At 41.7% G+C, this 26,797-nt stretch overlaps 1 protein-coding gene across 1 annotated transcript in view; it reads left to right on the top strand.

The window, feature by feature from the left end:
- The window catches only part of myripb (myosin VIIA and Rab interacting protein b), a 348,507-nt gene that overhangs the window by 225,763 nt on the left and 95,947 nt on the right, over positions 1–26,797 (top strand). Inside the window, exon 3 of the mRNA XM_084399265.1 lies at positions 11,465–11,686. Within this exon, the coding sequence (XP_084255391.1) occupies positions 11,465–11,686 (222 nt within the window). The remainder of the gene's footprint in view (positions 1–11,464; positions 11,687–26,797) is intronic.

Raw genomic sequence — 26,797 nt, 5'->3', positions numbered from 1 at the left:
CAATGTCCCAACCAGGCCCAGAGTGGCGAATTGGGGTAATTCCCAGCAGGCAGCATATCAATTTTACTACTACAGTTCAGGTTTAGATATGTTATTCCTGGTTGTATATGTATATGTTTGTTTTGGTTTTGGCTCACTTTTGTTTAATTTCTTTTATTTTGTAATTTCTCACAGTCATGGTTCCTGTGTCATGTGATTTCCTTGCCCTCGTATGATCATGTCTTGTGCTTCCCTTGTCTTATGTGTCACGTTTTGATTGGTTCATTGTTTCATTGTGTTCAGGTGTTTCTTGTTTGGTCATTAGTCTTGTGTGTATAAAGAGCCTTCATTTTCCCGTTGTCTCTTGTCTAGTATGGATTATGTTAAATAAACAAATCTTTGGATTATGTTAAATAAACTGCACTTGGGTTCAGCTGTAACTAGCTTCCAGTGGACTCAATTGCAACTGTGTAATGTGACATTTCATAGAAAAGCATAATCCATACTGCTGTCTGTCAGCTGTGCCTATTTGTACGTTTGATTGCAGAATGTATGCTGAAGAAGCTTATATGTAATTTGTTATGAATCTGTATATTTGGTTGGTGGGAATGCATACCACTCCGGCCCTGATCCCAACTGTAGGGTCCTGCCAGCTGATAATACAATTATATATTTTGTCAAAATAAAAAGGAATAAAAACACTAAAAAGTCATACTTTTAAATGCTTCAAGTGAAATTAGGCATCACAACAATATAATGTATAGTATGAAAAATTATGGATTTATTAGATATTTATTTAGATCTTTTCTAAAGATTACATTTCACAGTGTTATTAACTTATTTGTGTTTTTAAAGATTAACTTTAAGTAAGTAACTTAAGTTAAGTAACAATCGGGGATATGAGCGTCCAATTAAACATCTCTAACCATTAAAGTCTGAATTTATGCTTTTGAAGTACTGGAATACTGTGCACATTGTGTGCATTCACAGGCATCCATGTGTTTCCTAAACCCTCAAAATCTTGTTCTCATCCACATGGCTTTACAGTGTTTGCTTCATAAGCTTTCCACAATTAATTAGGATAATTTAAATCCCACTGTGGTAAATATAATTTCTAGCCCCTCCTCTGAAACAAGAGGCTTGATACTGGTCTGGCATGTTTCTCTGGAACGTAACAGCTTGCTTTGTGTGTAGGCGTCCTGTTGTCTGGGTATCAAAGCAACACATCTAGTTTAAAATATTGATTATCTGAAAAGGAAAGCAAAGAGTTGGAGGGCAGGTAGAGTAGAATAATTTAATGGAATGATCATTTGTTTGTGCTGATACACACACTCATGCGCTTAACGGTGGGTACCTAGTGAAACATATAGCATGTGAGTCAGGGCATCAGAACTTTTCCCGATGAGCTGGTTGACCTGTGAGCTGCCTACGGAGGCAGCATTTCAATGGGATCATAGACTTGCTCCCTACGCAAAGACTAAGGTAGGCCAAAAGGTAGGCAACTTAATTATGTAGCCTCCTACCTAGTTTTAGTCAGATTCTTAGGGTAGATTCACACAAAATACGTTTTGTTTAATTGCTTTTTAATTGTTTGTCTACGTAAAAGTGCTAGATGGGCATCTTTGGCAGTCACGCTATGTCTCACTGCTTTTTCAGTGTTGTGTGTCATGTTTTTAAGATGCAGTGTCAAGTTTACACAAGATCAGCTTTAAAAAGCACACAACACGTTTTTGTGTTTGAAAGCACAAGATGTGAGGCAGTGAAATGGAAAAAAAGAGCGCCGTCTAGAGACACATTTTAAATTTTTTAACTGTTTAGAACATGGGTGTCCAATTCTGCTCCTGGAGGGCCACTGGCCTGCAGAGTTTAGCTCCAACCCCAATTAAACACACCAACAATCCAGGGACAAACAATAAACAAACCAGCTAATCATGGGTTAACTAGGCATGCTACAAAGCAAGTTGGGCAAGTTGGAACTGAACTCTGCAGGTCAATGGCCCTCCAGGAACGAGTTTAGACACCCCTGATGTAGAACGTGGGACTCTATCATACACCCAGGCGCCAGGTGCGACGCAAGTGTTTTTTGCTAGTTTCTGCCCTACGCAGTTATTATTTTCACGTCCTGCACCACGTTGTTTAAATAGCAAATGCATTTGCGCCCATTTGTGCGCCCATGGGCATGCTAGTCTGAAAACGAGGAGTGTTCAGGTGCATTGTTGGCGCGTTGCTATTGTGAAGCAACTGAAATAGACTGCACCATTGACCAACTAAAACTTGGTCTAAAGTCAATGGCGCAATATTTATTTTGTTATTTAAAGATAATAAATATAATTTGTCCTGTAGATGGTCTGCTCATACGCTTTAACCTCGCACACAAGCAGATCCGTTTCCTCGCTAGAGAAACGTTCTGGTTTTCTTCTTTCAAATTCCACTATGTAAATAGCGAATCCCCCATGACGCGAGCACAACTGGCTTTTAAAGGGAATGGGAGATGAGACTCTCATTGTTTTTTTTGCACGTTACACCCAAAACACACCCATTACTCATTAAGAGAATAGGGACAATCCTTTTAGACCATGTGCCGAGCGCGCCAACCATTTTTCCTGTCGGATTCGGACATGCCCAAATGCGCTTGCGCTTTAGACCATCGTTAAAATAGGGCCCGTGGTGTCATGCACGAGACACTGTAAAAGAAAAATAGGTTATTTTACCCAATATTTGTTCTTTGTGACCCTATGTCAAGGGTATCTGTTGCAAGCAAGCACACGATGAAGGAGAATACCAGGAAATAGTTTTTAATTAAACAATAATAGCAAAACACAGGAAACAATCTCTTAACACTGACAAGACAAGACTGAACAAAAAACTGAACAAAACAGGGAGTACTTATACCAGAACTAAACGAGGGAAATAATGAGTTAATTAACGAACTGAATGAACTGAATGAAACTGACAAAAACTATAAACTAGGTCAAGACAAGAACAAACACAATAGAGTCAATGTTTCCACTGTCGAGCCAAAAGGGGGCGTGCTAGTGCGTGCCAGGGCCAGTCGTGTTTCCACTGTCACTTCCGGGGCTTGATCGGGCCTCGTCGGGGCTTCCTCTGGGCCAACGGTCAGGGTTTTCTGGCCCGCCGAATACCTTGGTCCAAAGCGGGCCAGCTCGGGCTAGAGGAGTGGTTTCGAACAAAGGCGGAGTTTACCTGAGTCTGGAGACGGCAGCGCTGGATGATTCTGTCAGATAACATCAGCAAATTCAGACTTTAAAAACTTTAAAAATAATTTATCTCAAAACTCACTTTCATGTTTGAATGCCTTCTGTTTGTGATCCGATGTGGATTCTGATCACCGTATAAGGTATAAATATTTATACGCGATGCAAAAGACTATGCACGCTAACCATTACCATAGTAAACATGGTAAATATGAATGCTTGAAGAAATCAGACAAATCATAAAGGCTATGACAATCATGTATTTATTTTATCTGTCAATAGCCTACGTCTCGTCTCTTTATACCGGACTATCATAAAATAAAGCAACTTTTTTTTGCGGGAGCTTCCTCTGTTTCTCTGACTGAAACGTACTCGGTTACTAACGTAACCTCGGTTCTCTCTAGAGAGGGAACGAGTACTGCGTAAGAACTTACGCTTGGGGGAAAGTCTCTTTCCGCGAGATACTGAAGCCAAAAATTATCCTTAATTTTTTATATAATGCAAAACGCGTTGCAGCAGCATACAGACATAGGCGAGGCAGCTTGCGCGCCTATTGGCTGCCCTGCGGCAACTGCAGCAGCCTATCGAGAAGGCCCTCTTGACGCCTTGACCAATGGGGGTGCTTCGCGCCCATTTGCATAGCGTCCCGCCGAAATAGGCGTGGCCTAGGGCTATAAATATAGCGTCGAGAGGCTGGTTCACTGGTTTTCATCGCCGGAGCGAACCAGAGCGAACTGCAGGCACGGCAAGGATACGCAGTACTCGTTCCCTCTCTAGAGAGAACCGAGGTTACGTTAGTAACCGAGTACGTTCTCTTACGAGAGGTTCTCTCGTACTGCGTAAGAACTTACGCTTGGGGAACACAATGTAAAACGCTGTGCGTGCTGAGATCCAATACCAAAGTCCCAAGGGCATGTGCCCGGGGCCCATATGGTACATGATCATCAGGGACTCACAGAGAGCCCAGGAAGAGAGGCTAAAGCATCATTCCTGAATAAGTAGCATCCCACCAGGGTGCTTTAAGATAATAGTGTTCCACACAGTCAGGGCGAAATTTGGCCTGATCTGATGAAAATTATGGGTCTTACAATTGCCCTCAGGGCTGCATAATCGATCCGTGAGCATTGTTCAAGCAACTCCCAGTATTCTGAGCCGACATCGGGGCAGATAGTACTGGCTTATTAGACCAACAGCAGCTTAGCCTGCAAAGCGGGAACTTCCAGGTTATAAAACCTGATAAATGTAGATGGGGAGGCCCAGCCTGCCGCCATACAGATATCATGTAAAGAAATCCCACTAGACCAAGCCCACGAAGAGGCCATGCCTCTTGTGGAGTGCGCTCTGACACCTAATGGGCATTGTAGGCCCTTAGAGATGTATGCCAGTGCTATGGCATCCACTATCCATCTGGATAGGGTCTGTTTCGTCACAGCTAGCCCTTTAGAGCGCCCGTAGAACGAAACAAATAGCTGCTCTGTCTGTCTGAAAACAGACGAGCGAGACACATAAGCTCTTAATGCCCTGACCGGGCAGAGCAAAGCGGCGTCCTTCTCCTCGCCAGGGACTGATAAGGCCGACAGGGAAATGACCTGGGACCTGAAGGGTGTGTTGAGGGATTTAGGAACACACCCGTGTCTCGGTTTGAGCCTGACAATAGAGTCATTTGGCCCAAACTCGCTACATGTCGCGCTTACTGAAAGCGCTTGCAAGTCCCCCACACGCTTTACTGAAGCGAGAGCCAAAAGAAACGCTGTCTTGAAGGACAAGTGTTTGATATCCACAGATTGGATTGGCTCAAATGGGGCACCTTTCATGGCCTCCAAGACCGTGGAAAGGTCCCATATGGGAACTGAAGGAGGTCTGGGAGGGTTTAACCTCTTCGCTCCTCTTAGGAAGCGAATGACCAGATCGTTCTTCCCAAGTGACTGGCCTAGCGTTGGTTTAGCAAACGCCGCTATAGCTGCCACATAAACCTTGAGCGTGGAAGGGGTTCTGCCCTTTTCCAGAAGCTCTTGTAGGAAGGAAAGAACGTCCGTCACCCCACAGTCCTGGGGCGACGCACCACGGGCTGTGCACCAGCTAGAAAACACAGACCATTTTGAGGAATAGAGCCGTCTCGTAGAGGGAGCTCTAGCCTGCGTGATCGTGTTTAGCACTCCCGTAGGGAGGTGACCCATTGATGGCCCACACGCGTAGGGCCCAAAGCTCCGGGCGAGGATGCCAAATCGAGCCCTTGGCCTGGGTGAGGAGGTCTCTCCTCAGCGGTATCGGCCATGGGGCAGAGCTCGCTAGTTGCATCAGAACTGGGAACCAAACCTGGTTTTTCCAGAACGGAGCTACTAGTAGCACCAAGCATCCACTTTCCCTGATCCGCTCTATTACCTGAGGTATAAGCGTAATGGGGGGAAAGGCATAGAGCGGGCAGCGGGGCCATACGTGAGCCAGCGCGTCCCTGCTCTTGGAGAAGTATATCGGGCAGTGAGCGTTTTCTTGAGACGCAAACAGGTCTACTTCCGCTTTGCCGAACTTCTTCCACAGCAATTGGACTGTCTGTGGATGTAGGGACCATTCTCCTGCCGGAACATTGTTCCTGGACAGTCTGTCTGGTCCCAGATTCAAGTGGCCGGGCACATGGGCTGCTCTCAGCGAGCGCAAATTGTGCTGGGCCCAGACCAGGAGGTGTTCCGTCAGCCTGTGAAGGGTTCGGGATCTGACACCTCCCTGGTGATTTATAAAGGCCACCACCGCCATGTTGTCCGAACGGACTAAAACGTGGTGTCCTGCTATCTGGGGATAGAAGCGCCTGAGCGCTTTGTCGACTGCCATCATTTCCAGGCAATTTATGTGTAGAAGCTTTTCCCGTTCTGACCATAGGCCAAAGAACGGTCTGCCCTCGAGCAGCGCTCCCCATCCCGAGGTGGAGGCATCCGTGGACACCACCTTCACACTCGAGGAAGTCCCCAGGCTTACTCCTGACCGGTACCAGTCGGTCGCCGTCCAAGGTTTCAGAGCTGAAACGCATTTCTGATCGACCTTGAGGCGAACACGACCGGAAGTCCACGCTCGGCGCGGCACACGCGCTTGTAGCCAGAACTGTAGTGGGCGCATCCGAAGGAGGCCCAGCTGAAGCACTGGCGATGCTGCGGCCATGAGGCCCAGCATCCTTTGAAACTGTTTGAGCGGGACCATAGCGCCGCAGCGGAAGCTTTCCGTCATGCGCTGAACGGCCAGTCTGCGTTGTGGCGATAACTGAGCTGTCATAGACAGCGAGTTCAGGTCTGTGCCCAGAAAGGATATTTCCTGACTGGGAGACAGCGAGCTCTTCGCCCAATTGACTGTGAGACCTAATTTCTCGAGGTGCTCGAGCAAAACGGTCATGTGTTCTATGAGCTCTGTACGAGACTGAGCCAGAACTAGAGAATCGTCCAAGTAGTTCAAAACTAGCATCCCCGAATTTTCAGGGGAGCGAGGGCCGCGTCGATGCACTTCGTGAACGTACGGGGTGCTAAAGACAGGCCGAACGGTAGGACTGTATACTGATATGCCTGGCCCTCGAAGGCGAATCTCAAAAATCGCCTGTGACGTGACGCTATTTGTTTCTGGAAATACGCGTCTTTCAGATCTATCGACGCAAACCAGTCCCCCTGGCGAATTTGCGAGAGGATTTGTCTGGTCGTGATCATTCTGAAAGGGCGCTTCGAAAGCGCTCTGTTCAGCCGTCTTAGATCTAAAATGGGTCTGAGACCCCCGTCTTTTTTCGGTACCAGGAAATATCTGCTGTACAGGCCCCCTTCGCTCTGAGCTTGAGATAGGGGTTCTATGGCCCCTTTGCTCAATAGTTTCGCTATTTCGGCTCGAAGTAGATGAGCTACTTCCTTCTTTACCGTAGTTTCGACTCGCGCCTCGCAGCGGCGATGGCGTCGAGCAAACTGTAGCGAATAGCCTCTTCTTATAATGTTCAGCACCCATTCTGATACCCCGGGAAGCTGTGCCCATGCGTTCGCATGAATAGCTAGGGGTTGAATGAAGTCTGCGCTCTGGCCGTGACAGTGTGGCGGCTGAAGAGCTCTTATGTGCTGAGACATAGGTGCCGTGCTTGCGGCAGACGAGGCGGGGGGCGCGCTGATATCAGCGGGCAGCCTGCCCGCGCTCAACTCTGATACAGCGAGTAGCTGAGAGAAGGCGAGCGGGCGAGACCCTTCGGGGTTTGACATGTCTGTGAGTGCATATGGGCGCGACACAGCGGGCACATGAGAAGCACTGAACACACCTTTGGCCTGTGACCATATGTGTTTTGGTTTCGATTTTACAGAAACCGGAAGACATGCAGTGTGCAGTGTATGTGGGCACTGAGTTGTGGGCACATTCACTACTTTTAATGCGCAATCGACCTGAGTCGATTTTATGAGCGCGAGCTCTGTGTGAAGAGCTGTGCTTGTGTGTAGGAATGAGCACGTGATAGTGGGCATTTTTTCTACACTCATAACACCATCGGCCATGGCCGGAATGCCAGAAATTACACTCTTTGAGGGATACATCTGGGTCGCCGTAAAAACGGCGTTTGTAAGCAGGCAAGCGGGCTGTGTTACCGACTTGTTTACTGCTAAATAAGCTGGAACAGTCACATTTTCTGGAACTGAGCGAGCTGGTAGTTTTGGTGGAAGTCTGGCCGCAGCGGGACTTGAACACCGTCGTTTTCCTAGAAGGGCTAGGACGACTTTGAGGCCTCGGGCTTGATTTCGATCTTTGGCCGGGGACCACGTAGAGGGCGGCGGCCAGCAGAGCGAGAGCGCGGTCTCGAGCTTCGGGCCTGTTTCCGCTGTGAGGCGGCGGCGGGCGGTGGCTGCGGCTGTGAGCTTCGAGCAGACGGCTGTTTAGAGCGACCTGTTGCGGAGCTAGCGCGCTTGGGCAGGAAATGTTTCATGGCCTACGATGTCTTCTGTACCTCAGCGAATCTGTCCGCAAAATCCTTGACGGACGATCCAAAGAGCCCAGCAGAGGAGATGGGAGCGTCGAGGAACGCAGCGCGCTCCGAGTCCGGCATCTCAGACAGTGTTAGCCACAGGTGTCTCTCAGCAACGGTGAGAGAGGCCATAATCCGCCCTACGGCCTGTGCAGCAGATTTAGTAGCGCGAAGAGCGAGGTCTGTAGCGTTTCTCAAATCCGCGACGTTTACAGCTTCCAGTCCTTCCTCATCAAGTTTGCAGAGAAGGTTGGCTTGGAAAACTTGTAGCGTGGCCATCGTGTGCAACGCAGACCCCATCATCAGATTCATCCGCGACAGAAACGGCGGCAGACAGCGGCCGTTGTCCGGGGGTGATCGACTCAAGTGAAGCGGGCGGTGAAGCTGGCGGGCGAAGCGGCGAGCTTGCCTCAGTGGGAGGAGGATCAGGGCCTCGCTGAGCGCGGCGCTTCTTACGGCGCGGCAGCGCGGCGGGCTGGGGTGCAGACTCGTGAAACTGTGCTATGCGAGTCCTCAGAGTCGCCATAGACATCAGCTCGCAATGAGGGCATCCGCCGTCAGCGAGCGCGAGAGCTGCGTGATCTTCTCCCAGGCAGGAAACGCAAATAACATGGCGGTCCCCGTCGCTGAGAGGGGCTCTGCACGAGCCACAGAAGGTGCGAGGCATCTTTAAAAAGACGCTCGGCTCTTTTAGAGAGAAAAAAGTGTGAGTCGCGGGGCGAACACACACTAGCAAGGAAAGGATATAGTGCACCGGATAGCGCAGCAGGAATGTCAGCAGAAGGCGGCGCGGCCAGCGGCTTCGATGCAGACTCGTCCCGCTGAAAGGCTTCTTCAGACGGCGCGGCTTCTCTCAGGGTCCAGCGATGCGTGAGCTCCGCTGAAGAGATGAAAATCAGTGAACCAGCCTCTCGACACTATATTTATAGCCCTAGGCCACGCCTATTTCGGCGGGACGCTATGCAAATGGGCGCGAAGCACCCCCATTGGTCAAGGCGTCAAGAGGGCCTTCTCGATAGGCTGCTGCAGTTGCCGCAGGGCAGCCAATAGGCGCGCAAGCTGCCTCGCCTATGTCTGTATGCTGCTGCAACGCGTTTTGCATTATATAAAAAATTAAGGATAATTTTTGGCTTCAGTATCTTGCGGAAAGAGACTTTCCCCCAAGCGTAAGTTCTTACGCAGTACGAGAGAACCTCTCGTAAGAGAACTGTAGGCTATAGCCTACTGGGAGAGAGTGCTAAAGCTCCTTAGGTCGTATTTTTGGTGGAATATTTGTAGAAATTATCGTTCTTTCTAAATGTGATGTAAATATGTCCTGTAACTACCAAATAAACAGAAACAGACTTTTCTTTTCTTAAACAGGTCTATTTTTTTTATGATTATTTTTTAAATAGACCTAACGGTAAACCACTTTATTTCTGTGTGACTAATGTGAAATTTTGACACAAATTAATTCATTATGATCAATGTATCACTTTTTATTGTAAACCTGTGGTAAAACATTGACTCTTGGGTTTTAAATATTCAAGTAAACAACAAAAATGCCAGCAAACGGTCACTTTTATCATGTTTGTTTTGCGATCACGCTAGTTTCCAGTGATTTCTTTCTGATTAGTTTTCTGATAAAACTTCCAATGTTTTTTGTTTTGTTTTTTGTGCTTTTTAAAAAATAAAACTTCCATTTGTTGGTGAAATAATGGGTTAGTGTGACGTTGCTCCAGAGTGGCGTGTTACAGGCGTGTTTTAGTGAAGCACTGTGGAGCTTCTGGCCCAGTGCAGTGTGGCTCATTTCTACATTTCTTTAGCCAGGGACGGCCCGTTTAAAGCCCTGGCTCGCACTGGCCCGACAGTGGAAACGCGGCTAATGAAACCCCCCGGAAAGCCGCGTCCTCGCACCGTACAAGGTCCAACTGTGGAGGGACATGCAGGGCAGTGAAATGGGGGAAAAAACGCGAGGTCTAAAGACACATTTTCTAAAGGTTTTAAAGGAGAACTCCGGTCAATTTTAACATTGAGCTCATTTTTTTGTACATTTGGAGTGCTGTCAATACAGAGAACAACGACAAAAATCGGTGTTGCCTACACCGAGTTATTCTATTTTTAAAATTTGCACCCTATTGACTTCAATGGGGCAAGTAGTAAGCCTGCTTTTTAGCCTCTTAACATCCTTTAAGTGTCATTACAAGTGCACAGAAAATGTGAGTGATTCCTTCCGAGTGAACACGGGTGGATCTGACTGCAGTAGATGTTAGAGATATTAATAAAAATGAAGTTTATTCAGCCAGCGCTCATACCTTTGTTTACATCCTGTTTTCAGTGGAAGGCCATAGTAATCGATTGTCGAGTTCACGCGCATAGGTTAAGTACCTATGATCACGCGCGTGAACTCGACAATCGACTACTATGGCCTTCCACCGAAAACAGGATGCAAACAAAGGTATGAACGCTGGCTGAATTAACTTCATTTTTATTAATATCTCTAACATCTACTGCAGTCAGATCCACCCGTGTTCACTCGGAAGGAATCACTCACATTTTCTGTGCACTTGTAATGACACTTAAAGGATGTTAAGAGGCTAAAAAGCAGGCTTACTACTTGCCCCATTGAAGTCAATAGGGTGCAAATTTTAAAAATAGAATAACTCGGTGTAGGCAACACCGATTTTTGTCGTTGTTCTCTGTATTGACAGCACTCCAAATGTACCAAAAAATTAGCTCAATGTTAAAATTGACCGGAGTTCTCCTTTAACTTGAGCGCCAATCGCGAGATGCTACAAAAGTTGCGGAATATGAGCGCAGCGGTGAAACGCACCAGTCTAGCGCATGTTTACATAGAAAAACAATGGAAGAGCAGTGCAGTGGAATGCAAAAAATAGAATGTTGTCTGTGTAAACTGCAACTTAGAAAGTACCTCGCTAGGTTTCACAACTATACAGTGGGAATCTGCTGTGTGGTCTGTTTTTCAATCCTCGTCCAGCCCTTATCCTCATACTGTATTTTTGTACGTGCGTGTGTGTACGTGTGTAAACAGAATTTTAGTAAGAGAAAAGGAATAGAATAATTGTTCTCCAGAATTATTCTCCCTTTAATTTTTCATTCCTCGCAGCGTCTCCAATTATTCTGCATGACTGTGTGCCTTCAACCTCTCCTTCATATGCACTTGCTCACCTTTCTCCTTCACTCTCTCTCTCTCTCTCTCCATCCCCTCATTCACACCCCCCTTCTCTCTCTTTATCCCCTCCCACTCCCTCTCTCATTCGCTTTCCACCAACCCCTCCCCTCCAATCCCGCCTGTCTCTCTCTGTAGTGAAATGAAGCAGGAGCTGGAGGAGGAGGGCAGTCGTTGTTTGCTTCTGTCCAAGCAGCACAAGTTCAACGAGCATTGCTGCATCCGCTGCTGCTCTCCCTTCGCCTTCCTGCTCAACCCCAAGCGCCCGTGTCTGGACTGCCACTACAACGTCTGCAAATCCTGCTGCACCTACAGCCAGAGCGAGAGGGGCTATATCTGCGCCGCCTGCCAAAAGAGCAGGTAAGTGTCCTTAGTCACACACGAACACATACATGTGCACAAACGTGTACACTGAAGGATAGAGAGTCCAATTATGTACTTCCAGAGAAATGGACATGCTACAAAATGCACAGTGTTATGGAATAACATCTGGACAGGGAGACACCACACCTGCTGGTACGCGGCAACACACACATCGTTCAAGCAGGTTGTAAGGGGCACATGGAAATAAGGAAATAAATGAAACATGTATGTTATGTGATTCTGTTTTACACATACATTATTGCTTGATTATTTTTAAGCGATTAATCATTTTGAAATGTTACACTAAATGGCTTTATTTATAGTTCTTAAGGCACATTTTTCTAGTTTGGTGTTCATGAATGGATACTTGAGCATTATTGATGGGGCTGTGGGGACACTTAAGAAAAAATAGGTTGGGAAGCACTGGGGACCACTGCCTTCTTCTTCATCGACTTCATCATCTCGAGGAGTTCCCTACTATTCCTTGTAAAGCTGCACATTTTTTGCCTCAACATATTAAATGTCTGGTGTTTTTTTTGTGTCACTCCCAGTAGCATTTTTGCTTCGAGCCCTATACTTAATGTCTCCAGATATTTCACTCTAAAAAATGCTGGGTTGTTTGAACTCTGTGTACAAACACAACTGTTGGGTTCAAAAATGTAATTAAAAATTGTAAACCAGTGGTTGGGTTTGTCCATATTTGACCCAAACATGGGTTGAAACAACCTATAATTTTTTTAGAGTGTGATAACTGTGTTTGATTTCCTAAATGCTGGCTTAATGACTGCTGAATATTTGCACAGTCCACTGGAATTTTGACAGTGTGTGTGAAACGGTGTGTAAGCGTGTTTCAGAAAGCAAGATTGGAAAGATAGGAGAGAGCGGGATAAATAAGGAGAGGCTGCAGTAGCGAGAGAGATGGTAATAATATCTGCAGCATATGTTGATGATTTATAGTTTGTGTGGTTCAAATGACCTGATAGAGTTTGTGTTAAAGGCATAATTCATGATGATTGATGATTGTGATGGTTGTGATGATTATGACTTGTATGGAAAAGACCACCTGAAGATTCTTTTTAATGTAGTAAATATGACAGCACACAGGTTTAGAACAACTGTTCCTTTAAAAGTGATCAGGGGTATAAATCAGTGGTTTGCAACACGACATTAATCAATCAGGAAAATATTTCCATCATCCTTAGCTGTTTCTTGCTCACGCTGTCCCTTACTGTCTTATTTGCTTTCCTCTCTCTTCATATCTTTCTTTCTCTCACGTACACTCACTCCATGCCCGAGGCTTGGATTCTCCACCAGGATTAATTCTCTGCGATTTTCCTTTCATGTTCCCTCCATGAAATGTTCACTGTATGAAAAATCAGACTCACAGATTTCAAATGACCAGATATCAACATGTATTTCATGGTATAAGCAAATAATGGTTTCCCTTGTCTCTTGCTTAGCAATATTTCAAAAGATGTAGCACCGGCTTTCCACTCACAAAACTGATTATGCCAAGATGGAATGAAATTACGCCTTACTCAAAATTAATGTGGTTATGTAGTCAGATGGCCTTTTGAGAGAGATGAATATCACCATCTACATTTTTTTGTTTTTTGCTATAATGATCATCTACGGGTGATAAGGAAAGCATTTTTAAATTGCTTTTGTAAAGAGCGTATAATAGCATTTTTATTGGGTTTGTAATTAAAGAAATGTTCCGGGTTCAAGACAGGTTCATTTCTGTCGGCAGCGTCCGATCCGTGACGATATTTCCACAGATAATATTCTCTCTTTCTTGTTTAAAAACAAGTGAAAAAATATATTTACACTTACACAGTTACATTGATGTCTATGGGGCAAGATATTACAGAGGGTTGAAACACAGAAATTTGTGTTCTTTTTTTTTTTTGTAGTGATTATATTACATTTTCCATGTAAAAAAAAAAAATATATATATATATATATATATATATATATATCTAAGACAAATATCTAATTTTATGTTATAGATGTAATTTTAGTGGATCAAAATGGGTGGTAAACTGAGTGGTAAAAGTCAAATTTATTGTCTGTGGTATTGTTACAGATGCTGTTGCTAGTCATATTTAATTAATTAACCCAGAACATTCCTTTTTTGTAGATGTATCATATGTGAGAGAGAAAGATGCTGACTCAGATGTTACAGTGACACATCTCCACTCACTCACACATACACTTAGTGCATTAACAAGTTCAGTAACACATCATAAGAGTGCATGTTCTCTTTTAACTGTGAAAAAATGTGTTTTCGTGTTTGTGTATGTTTATGTTTGTGCCATTTTGAAGTTGAAGTGTGATTGGTCTCTTTGCTCTGTCACTAAGTATCACTGCATCTTGTAAGCTTCAGACAGCAACACAGACGTGAGCGTTTGGATGGTGCAACACACAGATGGTGAAATAATGTTGTTTGCATGTGCAGATGGGGCCTGACAGACGTAATAGGCTGAGGTCTGCTCCAATCATCCACTCTGTGGGTGGGTGTATAAGAAAGATACAAGAAATCTGTGTAAAGCTAGAGGCGAAGAAGAAACCTCTAGAAAACTTCATGTAAGGAAAAGTCTCTCTCAGCATAACCTTCATCCATCTGTGAAATTAAACCACCAGATTTCCCATTTGAATTCAATGTCATATTGAGCCTTTGAAATGTTTGTGTGTGTGTGTGTGTGTGACACATTTCTAGCAGCTTTTTTTTACAATATACATTAACACCACTACCATTCAAAAGTTGGGGGTTGGTATGATTTGTAAAAAAAGAATTGCATTTATTTGATCAAAAATACAGTAAAACCATTTTTTATTATTGCAATTTCAAATAATTTGTTTCTATTTTATTACATTTTAAAATATAATAACCTTGTGTAATATCAGAATTTTCAGCAGCTATTACTCCAGTTTTCAGTTTGACGTGATCCTTCAGAAATCACAGTTGCTTTCAATAGGTTTTTTTTTTTCCTTCTTTTTTTTATAGGAAACCTTGATGCATTTTTTTCAGGAATCGTTGATAAATAGAAAGCCATTAGAAAGTCAAAGAACAGCATTTATCTGAAATATAGGTCAAGTTTCACAGACAGGTCTTGGATTAAGTCAGGATTATGCCTTAGTTCAGTTAGGGCATTTAAAGGGTTAGTTCACCCAAAAATGAAAATTATGTCATTAATGACTCACCCTCATGTCGTTCCAAGCCCGTAAGACCTCCGTTCATCTTCGGAACACAGTTTAAGATATTTTAGGTTTAGTCCGAGAGCTTTCTGTCCCTCCATTGAAAATGTATGTACGGTAAACTGTCCATGTCCAGAAAAGGTAATACAGACATGGACAGTATACCGTACATACATTTTCAATGGAGGGACAGAAAGCTCTCGGACTAAATCTAAAATATCGGAGGTCTTACGGGCTTGGAACGACATGAGGGTGAGTCATTAATGACATAATTTTCATTTTTGGGTGAACTAACCCTTTAAGTGTTAATTTATGCTTCAGAAAAAAAAGAGAAAAAAAAGAGAAAAAAAACTTACTGGTGTGCATCTTCAACAATGGCACTGACATATTTTAAGATATCAGTGCAAGTTGCTTTCAGTTAAAACAGCTCAAACTAGATTAAGCATTGTCTGTGAAACCAGGGGATTATTATTATTATTATTTTTTTTTTTTTTTGTAACATTGTTAATGTCTTTACTTTGTTACTTTTGATCAATTTAATGCATCCTTGCTGATAAGTGATCAGACTAATCATTTTGCTTGCTGGATGATAAAATGGGCTGAAACATGTTTATTTAGAAGGAGGCATCAGAGTCAGACCTTAATACCACATATACTTGATAGTGAGCAATGACTTGGGCCAGTAAGAATCTAGAACACACTAGCATTGTGGCGGCACCACACACTCACATTATATTTAGAGTATGTCATCTAGTTTAAAGTATAATTATCAGAATAATGAATCTTTAGAACATTACCTGAACACTATTACTGGAATACAGATTTTCAGATGCTTTTAGTGTGCATACCCTCAGGGACAATGGGCAGTCATAAAGCATCCCAAGGATGAGAATGACAGTAATTGAAGAGAGAAGAGCAGCTTTAAATGTTCTGTAATCTGAGTTGACAGAGAGGAAGCAGTCTGGAAAGACGGCTCTGTCTCCTTACTTGACCCCGTCCTGAAGGCTTTTACCTCACATAAACTCCCAACCTTGTTGTGTGGTAATAAATAGAAATATGTGTAAAATATGCTTTTATTCAGCAAGGATGCATTTAATTGTTCAAAAGTGACAGTCAAGACATATATAATTTTATTTAATATTAAGATATATATTAATATTATTACAAAATATTTCTATTTCAAATAAATGGTGTTCATTAAAGAATCCTGAAAGAAATGCAGTACAACTGTTTTAATCATTGATAATAATAAGAAAAGTTTCTTGAGCTGCAAATCATGTGACACTGAAGACTGGAGTAATGTATATAAAGTAAAGTATATATATACTGTATATATATATATATATATATATATATATATATTGGGGTTGGTAAGATTTTTGATGTTTTTGTTAGAAATCTCTTGTGTATATACAGGGGTTGGACAATGAAACTGAAACACTGGCCAATATAATGTTGGTGTTCACGCCTATATACAGTGTGTGCAGCCTGGTGACCGATCTTCACTGACTTTACATTCCATCAGTAAGAGCAGAGGGTGAGTGTTGAATTAACAGAGCAATACCACAGCTCTACATAAAATATTGCAATCCACACAACATAATGGGTGACATATCAGAGTTCAAATTTTAAAAGAGGACACATTTTTGCTGTGTGTCTCGCTGGCTCATCTGTGACCAGGACAGCAAGTCTTTGTGGTGTATTGAGAGCTATGGTTTTTCAGGGTAATGTCGGCATACCACCACGTAGCACGAACCACATCCAGCAGGAGTAACTTTTGACGCTAGAGAAAGATGTCTGAAAGGGATGTCCAGGTACTAAGTCAAGTCAAGTCACCTTTATTTATATGGCACTCTTTACAATGCAGATTGTTTCAAAGCAGCTTTACAGTGATAACAGGAAAATAATGCAACAAAGTTTGTTTCTAGAAAAAAATTGCGTCATAGTCCAGCTTAAGTAAGTTCAGTAATGGTTCATTTTTGTTGTAAAAAAGTTATTAATTTAGTTCATTTATTTATATATATAGCCGCTCTGGAGAAAACCATGATGTCATCGTTCAGCTCAGTTCAGTTCTCATAATGGTGTCAATGCAGGCAGATCAATAATATTGTTGAATATTAAATGTCCCCAACTAAGCAAGCCAAAAGACAGAGGAGAAAAAGGCGACAGTGGCAAGGAACCAAAACTCCATCAGGTGACAGAATGGAGAAAAAACCTTGGGAGAACCCAGGCTCAGTCGGGGGCCAGTTCTCCTCTGGCCAACGAACGAACAGTCTATGATTATGATTCAGGCAGCATTACAGGTCAGAAGTCAGATTGGCTCAGAACATTCAGAATATTTATCCAGTTCCATCTGGTTAAAGATCGTAGTAATCACACCGGTATGGAGACGGGTTTGTTGAGGATCAGTGCCGATGGCTGTTGTGTCGATGAGGCCTTCACAGGGGTGAGTCTAGTTGACACAATCTCTGCTGACACTTCAGGGATGCGTTGTGGTCGTGTCTACGAGCAGGTCCACCATCTGATCTGGATACGTCCCAGATTCGGCTGACTACATCATGCGTTGTGGTCGTGTCTAGGCGCAGGTCCACCATCTGATCTGGATACGTCCCAGATTCGGCTGACTACATCATGCGTTGTGGTCGTGTCTAGGCGCAGGTCCACCATCTGATCTGGATACGGCCCGGATCCAGCTGACTACAATAAACCTCGGAATAAACAGAAAGACTAACATTAGCGTAGATGCCATTCTTCTTATGATGTAACGAGTACATTGGGTATTATAGGAAGTGTTCATGGTTCCGGCTGACCTAATTTATGCAGCCTAATAATCATTTCACTAGTTCACACTTACAAATAAGTCAGATAGAATAAATGCGTATTTGGCGTGCTGTCCGAGGAGAGGGCTCCGGGCTCGGTATTCGGCCCGAACCCAGAGTACTCCCCCCGTATTCCTGGCTGTAAAAGATTGAGCCAAGTGTGAGGAGTCGGGGTGGTGGAGGGATGCTGGAAAACTGTCAAGGAATGTTAGGTGAGTTGACAGAGTGGATATATATATACTTCTTGTCATGTTGATTAGGGTAGACATAATTGTTTGATGACGAGTAGATTGGATTGATTATTTGAACGTGCTCCTCCCGAACTTTGTTTATAAAACATCATTTAACTGATTTGAATAATAGAAATGTATAATGTGTTATGTGTATGCCGGGTTAAAGAGATGTGTTTTTAATCTAGATTTAAACTGAAAGAGTGTGTCTGCTTCTCGAACAATGCTAGGAAGACTATTCCAAAGTTTAGGTGCTAAATAGGAAAGGGATCTACCACCTGCAATTGATTTTGATATTCTAGGTATTATCAACTGGCCAGAATTTTGAGATCGCAATAGACCTGAAGGACTATAATGCATTAAGAGCTTGCTCAAGTACTGGGGAGCTAAACCATTTAGTGCTTTGTAAGTTATCACCAAATATTAAAAAATGTATACAATGTTTAATTGGGAGCCAATGCAGTGTTGACAGAACCGGGCCAATATGGTCATACTTCCTGGTTCTGGTAAGAACTCGAGCTGCTGCGTTTTGGACCAGCTGGAGTTTGTTTATTGAGCATGCAAGGCAAACGCCCATAAGAACATTACAATAATCTAGCCTTGAGGTCATGAACGCATGAACTAACTGTTCCACGTTTTTCATTGAAAGCATATGTCGTAATTTAGATATATTTTTAAGATGGAAGAATGCGGTTTTACAGATGCTAGAAATGTGGTTTTCAAATGAAAGATCGGTATCAAAGAGCACATCCAGGTTCCTAACCGACGACGAAGACTTGACAGAGCAGCCATCAATTGTTAGACAGTTTTCTAGGTTAATACGTGCAGAGGTTTTTTGCCCAATAATTAGAAACTACTTACTCGGATTGTAGCCAAAACATAAAATCACAGCTGCCCAACTCACTGCAGAATTAAATGCGCACATCGACTGTTTCTACCAAAACTGTTCGTCAGGGGCTCCACAGAGTCAATATTCATGGTTGGGCTGCTATAGCTAAACCTTTGGTTCCCACATCCATGGGAGTTGCGGTGTGGAGAAGTCCCAAAGAGGTGTAACCCCCTACTGTTGCGTGCCCAGAGTGAAGCACGGAGGAGGATCATTGATGGTTTGGGCTGCAATATCATGGCGTTCCCTACTGTGCTTGATATGCACGTCACTGCCAAGGACTACCGACCCATTCTGGAGGACCATGTGCACCTAATGGTTCAAACATTGTACCCTGAAGGGGGTGCCGTGTATCAGCATGATAATGCACCAATACACACAGCAAGACTTGTGACAGAATGGTTTTATGAAACAAAAAACATGAATTTGAAGTTTAATATCTCCTATGGCCTGAAAAAATAATATTGCAAAAATATAATACTGCATGAAACTAAACATTTTTAGGTCATCTTCACAGTTTTAAAAGGGATTTTAAAATAATGTGTGATTGTCATATTGTGTTGACAGGCATTTGTTACTGTGCATTTCGGTGCCAACCATAAACTAATGTGAACTATCATGAGCATGTAGGGCGTCTCTGTGGCGTATATCATTTCTGTGTTTGATGAGAATGAGTTAAAGAGTCATTCTCTCTCTCTCTCTCTCTCTCTCTCTCTCTCTCTCTCTCTCTCTCTCTCTCTCTCTCTCTCTCTCTCTCTCTCTCTCTCTCTCTCTCTCTCTCTCTCTCTCTCTCTCTTAGATACCATATAACAATCTCTCAAGTAAATTCTCTCATGAAAGACTAACAATGGCTTTTCCTTCATTATCATTAGCATTAATGGTACATTTGAGGTAATGCTTTAATGTGTACATTAATGGTTTGAGGTAATGGATAAATTAGTGTATATCTGACATCTTAATGGATGAGGATTCTTCTGTGTGCTATTTAAAGACATAAGAAATACCTGATAATGAATCATTCATCTCTATAAATTACTTTTTTTCTTCCAGCAGTATGTGCATATGTATTAGGAATGAACACGCTTCCTATTGCGTGTTTTTGGTTCTTGTAGCACAAAAGATTTTTCCCACAAACATGATAAAATGTATGTATCTTCAATGCTAAGTTGCTTTGGATAGAAGCATCTGCCAAACGCATACATTTGATGTGTCAGTGCATTTGAATCCAGAACTTCATTATACTGCTGCCCATAATCATATTACAGTCATCCAGCAGACACGGTTATATAATCAACAGAACACACATTAGATATGATCCGTTCTGCCGAGTATATCCGGCGATAATGCATGGCTGAGTCCTTTACCCAAGGGCACAGTTTTAGAAGAGGCGCTGCTATATGTTCTAATGGCCTTCTCTGATCTAGATTAGACACACTTCCAGCCATTTTTTTTATTTGAAAATCTAAGGCACTGGTATTCCATCTGCCTGATTGGTTTTGGCTTTTTAGTTGTGCATGTGTGTATTTCTGTGACTGTGGCGCTGTTGTAAACGCTGAGTTATAGCTTGAAGCAGCCCATAAATTGAAGTGTCACCAACCGCTTGCCTGTTTATTCTCTCTTTTCTCTGATCTCAGTTAAAAGGATGGGAGAGAATAGCCCAGGAGGGATACAACGAATGAAAAGAAAACTTCTCTTTTCCTTTTGTTCATTTTCAGTGGAGGGGTATTTTTAGTTGTGGGTCAGCCACTGCAGCTGAAAGAAAGAAGGTTGAGTGAATTCTAACCTAATGTCTCTAAAAGCTTGTTGGCATATGAAAGTGCCCTTCAACTTGCAGGAACTTTGTTAAAGGACTTTTTTATCTTTTTTATCTTTTTTTTATCTTTTTACCCCCCCCCCCCCCAGGTAACACTTTATAATAATGTTCAGGTAGCCTATACTGTAAGTCATTTATAAGTAATTAGTTAATGATGAACTAATCATTTACAAAACCTGACTATATGTTCATAAATGATGAGTGTTATGCTAACAATTTACAAATATGTTGTAAGTTATCTTACAAAAATTGTAAATAATGAAATAAATCAAACAGATCATTAGTACATGGTAAATAAGTTACTTGTTGATATATTATTAATCAATTATAAATCAATAAAATACTGTATGTATGTCGATTTTTTTTAACTAATCGCCATCTCTAGCAGGGCGAAAGGTGGTGACGATACTAGGGGCCCCCGGCCCTAAATGTTTAATTTAGTTCATCCATCATGTTTAAATGATTAGTTCATCATTAACTAATAACTTATAAATTACTTATAACTGAACATTATTATAAAGTATTACCGTAACATTTCTTATTTTTATCAATGTTGAAAACTGTTGTGCTGCCTAATAATTTATGGAAACCATGGTACTGTTTTCTTTGATGAACAGTTAAAAATATCAGCATTTATTTTTTACACAATACATCAAACTTTTAAGATCATAGAGAAAACATTATTATTTTATTTTTTTACTATATGACCCTGTTAAATCTCCACCAAAAAAAAAAAGCCTTTTGGTACATCTCCAGATTTAAATTCTTTTACACAAGAATGCTTATTCCTTGGAAAATTTGACTGGGCTAAAGCAGAGAAATTGCTAATTTAGTGAAAGGTCCACCCCACCCCACCCCCCACCCCCTTCCTCAGTCTGCTCCAAATGAGTTTAAGCTGTCAGTCTGGGTTAGCTGCAAAGCTGCTGTATTTAATTTTGTCAGGCACAGAGGCTCCTCCACACATATTTAATGAATATTAACCTGATTCTCTTTCACTGCATTAACATTTAGCATTAACATTTTTATTAACACACAGATTAATGATGTTGGCCAAGATCAACAGCTTTGTTTTGCTGGGTACTGAATCCAACCAAGGCGTGGATTAGCCAAAATATGGTTTGCAAAAAAAAAAGGGGAAAAAAAGTCAAATGTTCAAAAATGTCCAAATCTAAAGCATGAATAGTTAAAAAATGGATTTAGTGTTAGAATTAAGACTTTCAGTGCCCTATTTTAACGATCTAAGCGCATGGTTTAAAGCACACGGTGCAAGTGCACTTAGGGCGTGTCCGAATCCACTTTTGTTAGTTTAATGACGGGGAAAATGGTCTGCATGGTCTAAAAGGGTTGTCCCTATTCTCCTAATGAGTAATGGGTGTGTTAACGTGCAACAAACCTATCAGAGTCTCATCTCCCATTCCATTTAAAAGCCAGTTGCACTCGTGCCATGGTGGATTGTCTATTTACATGGCGGAATTTGCAAGCAAAAATGCAAAAACGTTCTGCATTCTAAAAATCTATATATACTATATAGAAAGCACACTGCAGGTCTCCAACAATGCGCCTGAACACACCTCGTTTGATATGATAGGCCCTCAAACTTAATATTAATTTTACAAGAGTCTCACAACGGCATAGTCAGCACCTGATTTCTGTGCTTTCAGTCCCATGAGGCCTCACAGGAAGTCAGTAATACAGAGGTGTGTGGCAGGTGGGCCAACAAGCGAACAGTGATTCTGTTTAACAGAGCAGTAAATCCAATTTAGCACTGCTTATCCTCATTCATCCTTACTTTTTCACAAAGGAAATGGTCATGAACACCTGTTTTGTGATGGTTAACATCCTAACAGGTACCCCAAGAAGATGCAGTGCTATCTTCAATAGCACAGGTTCCTCCTCCTAAAATGAATTGAGTGTGTATTTGTGTTTAACTGTTAATTTGGCCTGCTTTTATGCTTTTACCAAATTCTTTGTTGTTGCTGCCTATGCGTATAACTATGCTGTTTTTCGGAACTAATTTTACTGAGCTTTAACATTTTCATATTGTTCCTCTGCTGCAGCTAATCTGTAGTGGACAAATACAGCTGTACTACTACAGTTGCAGAAGCAGTGTTAATAATTATTCTGGTGGATTTTATTTCAGCGCACAAATCCACAGATACTTCTTTGCACATTCTAGTAATCTCAATTGCCCAATGTGCCTCACTAAATCCCAGTTGCAGTGCCGCTTGAGAAACATCACCTACCTGTATCCCTGCAGTTCCATCCCAGTATATCAGGAATCTGTTTTCTGAGCACCTGCTGCTGTGTCATAAGGCTTTATTCTGTTACATTCAGTTCACTAACCTCATTCTATCATAGTCCTATTCGGTGTCTCTTGCATTGTTTCTCCCTTTTGGATCCAACCCCATGTAGAAACATGCTCTGCATTGACTGTGTTTGACTAATGATCAAAGAGCTCCGGTTCTAAAGGTTTTCCATTGTCCTTGCTATTGAATGCAGTATTCGACCTGAAAAGAGCCACATAGTGTCATAGATTTATATAATTTTGTACATTGTATCGTACAGGGAATCCTTATGGTGTGGAGAGTGCCACCTGTGTCGTGGCAGATTTAAAGTCTCCGGTTCAGGTCTCAAAGACATCTTTCAGAGTCGAAGTTCCAGGTCTCAGAAGAATTAACTTTATTGAACAAACAATAAAGTGAGAAGCCAGCTGGCCATCTGACTTACAATGGTCAGCCTTCAGGTCTTATACCTTTTTCTTATCGCTAGGTACCCAATGAGCATCCATACAGTTATCTTTTACTTTTTGCTCCTCCTCGAGATATCGCCACCGTTAGAAACATCTTCCCCGAGGCCTTCTTTCTATTGATGGAGAATCTCTGACCATACGCTTAAAAAAAAAAACCATCTCATATTACATATACTTTTTTGAAAACTTCTCATATTACATGTTTTTAGTACCTTCTCGTGCCTTTCACCATGTCCACCTTCCCGTTAGATATATGTATAGAGCTTTTGGGTACTTTTCCATCCTTTCAAACCCTGTGACCTAGTTTCTGCTTGGCATGACAGCATACAGACTTTTGCATAAGGCAAAGGAGATTCCCCAACACCTGTATGTTCGCCTGTATGTCAGTTTACACAGACATTGTAACTAAAGAACTTATAGTTGAATCCCAATCATGGAAAACCTGTTTCTGAGTAAAAACAAGGTAATTGTAAGATATAAAGTCACAATTACAAGAAACAATGAATCGATTGATAAGATATTTTTTGATTTTGAAGATATATATATTCACATTGTGAGTTTTTGCAGCGTGTTTCTGTATTCGGTTGCATTGAGAGTATTTGCAGCTTTCTTAATTTGCTGGTGTTTTTTCTATTTGGATGTGTTTTCTTCGGTAGCAGCACATTGAGCTTTGTGCTATTTGCAGCGCGTCTCTGTATTTGGTTGCACTGCTGTTTTTTTCTTTCTTTTTGCACGTTTTCTTCAGTTGCAGCGCATTGAGCTTTCTCCGCCACCGTGCAATTTACATAAAACAAGGGAATTAATTAAGTTATGGTTGGAAATTCTTAATTTGTTAGCACAATATCTTCTCATGTGCATGTCCAATCATGTGCAGCATTCTGTAACATACATTTGTAATTTCCTTTATTTTTATTTTTATTTTCAGTCTGAGATGGAAAGGCTTACACAGGAAGCAGTCATTTGCAAGCGTACAAAAGTTGAATGTTGATTTTCATGCGCAACTGGCAGAAAACAAATTGCACTATGTTTGACAACATGTAGATTTAAACGTACATTTTTGTGGTTTGTAGTTTTGAGAGAACAATGAGATAAAACATTTACGACAGCAGGGTTCTATGCAATTGATAATAATTTATTAGATTTATAGTGCTTCACAGAGAAAGTGGGGGAATCTGCTCATGCAAATACAACTCTTGTCTGCATAATCTCTAAAACTGTTTGCTGATCATATATTTTAGTAGCATACAGTGCCATGTAAAAGTCTTAGGCATGTTAGTATTTTCAAACACACACACATACACACACACAAAAAGTTTTTAAGCCAGTTATTAATATCTTTTGCTGTAATGTGTCAGTAGGAAATATCTGTTTACATTTTTCACACGTTCCTTTTGCAATGAATTATAATAATCCAGTAAGATTTTTGTGTGTACAATGAGTCTGACAACAGCTGGTATGATCCACACGGAGTTCTGATCTCACCATCATCGAGTCCATCTTGGATTACATAAAGAAACAGAAAAAACGTAGACTAAATCCAGAAGAACTGCGGCAACGTCTCAAAGACTCTTCAAGAAACCTACCTGCAAAGCTACAGTACTGTGAAAAGTTTTAGGCACTTAAAGTGCTCTAAAGTGAGGATGCTTTCAAAAATAATGTTATATATAGATCTTATTTATCAATTCACTTCTATTAACTAAATCAAATCAATATTTGGTGACCACCCTTTCCGTTTAAAAAAAGCCTTTGTCCTAGGTACACTTGCACATAGTTTTTTCAGGTAGCTTTGCAGGTAGGTTTCTTGCCACAGTTCTTCTATATTTAGTCTGTGTAATTTTTTTCTGTTTCTTTGTGTAATTGCATACAGACTCGATGATGGTGAGATCAGATCTCCGTTTGGATCATACTAGCTGTTGTCAGACTCCTTGTGCATACACAAATTCAATTCGGATTATTACAATTAATTGCAAAAGGAATTTGTGTTAATGTAAACTGATATTTCCTACTGACACACTACAGCAAAATATATAAATAACTAGCTCAAAACCATTTTTTTGTATGAAAATACTAACGTGCCTAAGACTTCTGCACAGAACTGTATGTCAAATCGCCAATAAAATGTTGCAATAAAAATTATATTGCCAATTTTGCTTTGTATTAATAGTGTTTGTACAGCACATGCACATGTGCATTTTAGGCCAGAAATATTATGTGCAAGTACTCAAACACAAACTCCAGTGCTTGAACAATTTCTTGCAAGTGTTGTATAACAAGTAGAGTTAAATTTGTTCAGCAAACATGTTCAGCAGGATCCTCTTCAAACTGTTGCTGTAATAGACAAATACCAGTAATTGACATGGAAATTAACCATAGAAGAAGACAGCTTATGCCAATGCGATAGCACCTTTTGAATTATGAATTGCGGTCTGACAATGTGCAAAATCAAGTTTGTGTAGCTTTAAGCATTTGTGTTAAATACTTGCATGAAGAATGTTTATGTTCGTAAACTAAAGATTCATTTAAAAGGAAGTTGAGACTTCCTTTCGTATAGACATTTTGTTCTATGTTGCAATCTCTCACCTTCATTTACATGTGGCTTGTCTCTGGTGTGCAGATTTACAGAGGTTTACAGAGCAACATAAGATGAAGAAAGAGTGTTTATGATAGCAAACTTCTATATAGGGGCCAAAATTATGTATTTTATTAATACACTTTCTTTCTATCTTTTCCTTTACAATCTCGCTCTCCCTCTTTCTCTCCACTGCTGTCTCTGACTGTAAATTGAAGTGAATTCAGATATTGACATCTCAGCAGTTCATATTCACAAGGCAAACTCCTTGCCTCAAGAGTAGCGTTTGAAGATGAGAGGGCAGAGAGAGAGAGGGGTACTGAGGGCAAGCAAGAGATGAGAAGGGCCTGTGGTAGAGAAGGAGGGGAACCAAGCTTCTGTGCAAACATTTTCATAATTGCTGAAATTCTTCATTGTCACAGTGCCACAAGTCTCTCGTCCTTTTTCCCTTCTTGACACACTCTTTTTCAAACGTCACACTGAAATGGACCTCTTTTTTCATTGATTTGAAACATTGTACATAGGCAGCAATTCCGTGCATTACACAAATAGCAATGATCACAACATAGGCTCATTGGAAATATGTGCATCTATGTAGATTTTTGTCAAATTTACATAGAGGTCCAATAACTTACCTATTCATAAACAATTCACTGCAGTTTCCTGCTAAAATTTACGTAGAGGTCCAATAACTTATATGCATATATAATTCACTGCAGTTTCCAGTTTCCAGCTGAAATGAACACTACTGGCAGTAAAACAACAACAACTTTTATTCCTTATCACACAAATTATGATTACAGTTGCAGATTATCGATTAATAAAGACTAATTTCGCTGTGGTT

The sequence above is a fragment of the Rutilus rutilus genome, assembly GCF_951802725.1.
Source record: "Rutilus rutilus genome assembly, chromosome: 24".
Classification (NCBI taxonomy): domain Eukaryota; kingdom Metazoa; phylum Chordata; class Actinopteri; order Cypriniformes; family Leuciscidae; genus Rutilus; species Rutilus rutilus.
The sequence above is the reverse complement of the archived record's forward strand: the minus strand, read 5'-3'. Positions and strand labels throughout refer to the sequence as shown.